We start from the raw sequence: 2,547 nt of genomic DNA, 5'->3' as shown, positions 1-2,547 counted from the left end.
GTAGCGAATGCCATGGGTTGGGATAGCTTAAAGGAGCTTATGCTTGCTGAATACCGCCCAAGGGGCGAGATGCAGAAGTTAGAGCACGAGCTCTGGAACCTGAAGATGAAGGGTTGTGACATTGCTGCTTACACCGCTAGATTCTGCGATCTGGCTCTTCTCTATCCGGGGATGGTCACCCCGTAAAGCAAGAAAATAGAGAGATACGTTTGGGGATCACTACAAGAAAAAGGGGTATCAGAGACTGACATATTCAGTCTTAGATGGTTAATAATCAGTCTCTAATGAGAATCCGGGACTGATTTTGCTAGTCCTAAGCTAGTCCAAGAAACCTAGTCCTAGATAGTGTTTTTTTTAATATCTGGGACTAAAAATCAGTCCTTAATATGTAATAGTATCAAAGACAGATAATCAGTCCCTGATAATACCAAATTCAGTCTTAAATGTGTTTTCTTTAAATCCACGATTTCATATAAGACCAGTCCCTGATAATAACTTTTGGGGACTAAAAATCCGTCTTACATACTACATCATTCAGTCTCCGATACGCTTCATTAAAATCTCAATTCATATCAGTCCCTGATAATATCTATTTAAGACTGAATATCAGTATCAAATGTTATCATCTTCTGTCTCTAACCTGATTTTTATTGACTGCATATCAGTCTCATATACACTTTCATTCAGTCCCTAACCCGATTTTTTAGTTACCGAATGTTAGTCTCAGATACATTTTCATTCAGCCCCTAACCAGATTTTCAGTAACTGAATGTCAGTCTTAGATAGAATTTCATTTAGTCCTAACCTGGATTTTTAGTGATTGAATATCAGTCTCAGATACAATGCCATTTGCTCCCTAACCTGATTTTCTAGTGACTGAATATTAGTCTCAAATATAATGTCATTCGGTCCCTAACCTGCTATTGTTTCAAACCAAAGTTTAGTCTTAAACTAACATTTATAGTGACTAATATAAACAATGCACTTGTTAATACACCAAATGAACTAGTACTAGATAAATAAACCGTAATTTAGACATCATATCCAAATTTAAAACAACAAACAAAAATGTCTAAGAAACTAGTCAATAACTAAACCATACGTGAAAGAAGTTCCAAATTTTAATAACTGGTCAAGAATGTTACGCTTGCTCTGATAGATCTGTTATGTCATCGTACGCACGAGCTTCATCTTCATCGGGTGGACATAATATGTTTTGAGAATCCAGGAACTTCGAGATAATAAACTGGAACATTTTTTCACATTTTTCCTCACTTTGTTTGACTTTTTGTTCATTTATTCGAACCTCCTCCTCAAGTGCAACAATCTTACTTTTCATATCTTCTTCGTCTTTTGAGGCTGATTGAGATGTTTCTGCGGTTGATAAGAGATGTATATCTTTTTTCCTCATAACAGGTCCACTTGAAGCCTCCCATCCAGATTGTAATGTTTTATGTTTGGCACAAATAGTTTTAATGACTTTTTTCTCTATGTCGTATTCCATTTCTTGAGTAATGCTTGTTCCCGCCGAAACTAATTTGGCACATTCTTCCTCCTTGAGTTGGAGAATATTTTCCTAATACAACATAAAAACATATTATAATAACTTATAACACCAATATCAATATATTATAACTATAAATAAATATTAGTCAAGAAATCATTCTTACGTATTGAATGCGTGACTCATCATTTATCCATTTCTTTATAGGATCAAAATGCAACTTATGATATAACTCGATTGGGCTGGGGGGCATTTGAGTCTCTTTATTTGTCTGCAATAATAAAAATTAATATAAGTAAAGGTAAAAAATAAATTTTCTTGAATATATTAATTTAAATATGAATTAATTTGATAGTTTACCATGGCAAATTTGTGATTTGCTATCGATCTTGAGCCTCCTCTACTTGGAATAACAAGTTTTCCCCGATTATGTTTCATTTGTTCAGCATATTGCTACAAAATTTGAACTATACGTGGTTAATAATATATAAATAAGAGTTAATTACATAAATTAAATGTGTATGTGCAAGATTGAGAGAATTTTGTTATAGGTGTATACTATTGTATATTTGACAGCGCATGTTTTATAATACTACAAGAAATAAAATAAGAATTCTAAGATGAAATTATAAGGTTTATAGAATTTAATAATTACCTTCGCTTTATCCGATTCCGAATAATCGCACAAATAACCCCAATCTTCTTCGCTACGACAATCTGGCTTCATTTTAGATCTTGCAAATTGTGGATCTGTCATTCCTCCATTTTTCTTCCAATAATCTTTGAAAATATTTCGTGTGCGTTTCCATTGCCTCCGCATTTGTTCATCTACATACTCCATCAGAACTTTATCTTCGTGCGGTAATTCAAATTTTTCCTACATTTAATACATAAATTAAAATTGAACATTATTAATTAAATTTTAATAATAAATTACTTCCATTTATGAATTTTAAATTTTAACAAAAAAATGAATAGATTTAGGAAAATGATATGTAACTTACACGTAATCTGTTAATCATTTCTTCTTTATTTTCTTTTGC

The 2,547-nt window shown here is 32.5% G+C and overlaps 1 protein-coding gene across 1 annotated transcript; it reads right to left on the bottom strand.

Annotated features, from left to right (window-relative positions):
* Nucleotides 1–1,141: 1,141 nt before the first annotated feature.
* On the bottom strand, nt 1,142–1,953 carry LOC145128353 (uncharacterized). Its single transcript, XM_079063159.1, has 3 exons — nt 1,865–1,953; nt 1,671–1,775; nt 1,142–1,576 (listed from the first exon to the last, which is right to left on the bottom strand). The coding sequence occupies exons 1-3, from the start codon at nt 1,940–1,942 to the stop codon at nt 1,142–1,144; spliced, it is 618 nt and encodes a 205-aa protein (XP_078919285.1). The 5' UTR covers nt 1,943–1,953.
* Between the last annotated feature and the right edge of the window lie 594 nt (nt 1,954–2,547).

Source organism: Lactuca virosa, chromosome 1 (genome assembly GCF_052849685.1).
Source record: "Lactuca virosa cultivar CGN04683 chromosome 1, Lactuca_virosa_CGN04683_v6, whole genome shotgun sequence".
Lineage (NCBI taxonomy): Eukaryota > Viridiplantae > Streptophyta > Magnoliopsida > Asterales > Asteraceae > Lactuca > Lactuca virosa.
Note: the sequence above shows the minus strand (reverse complement) of the source record. Positions and strands in the feature narration are given on the sequence as shown.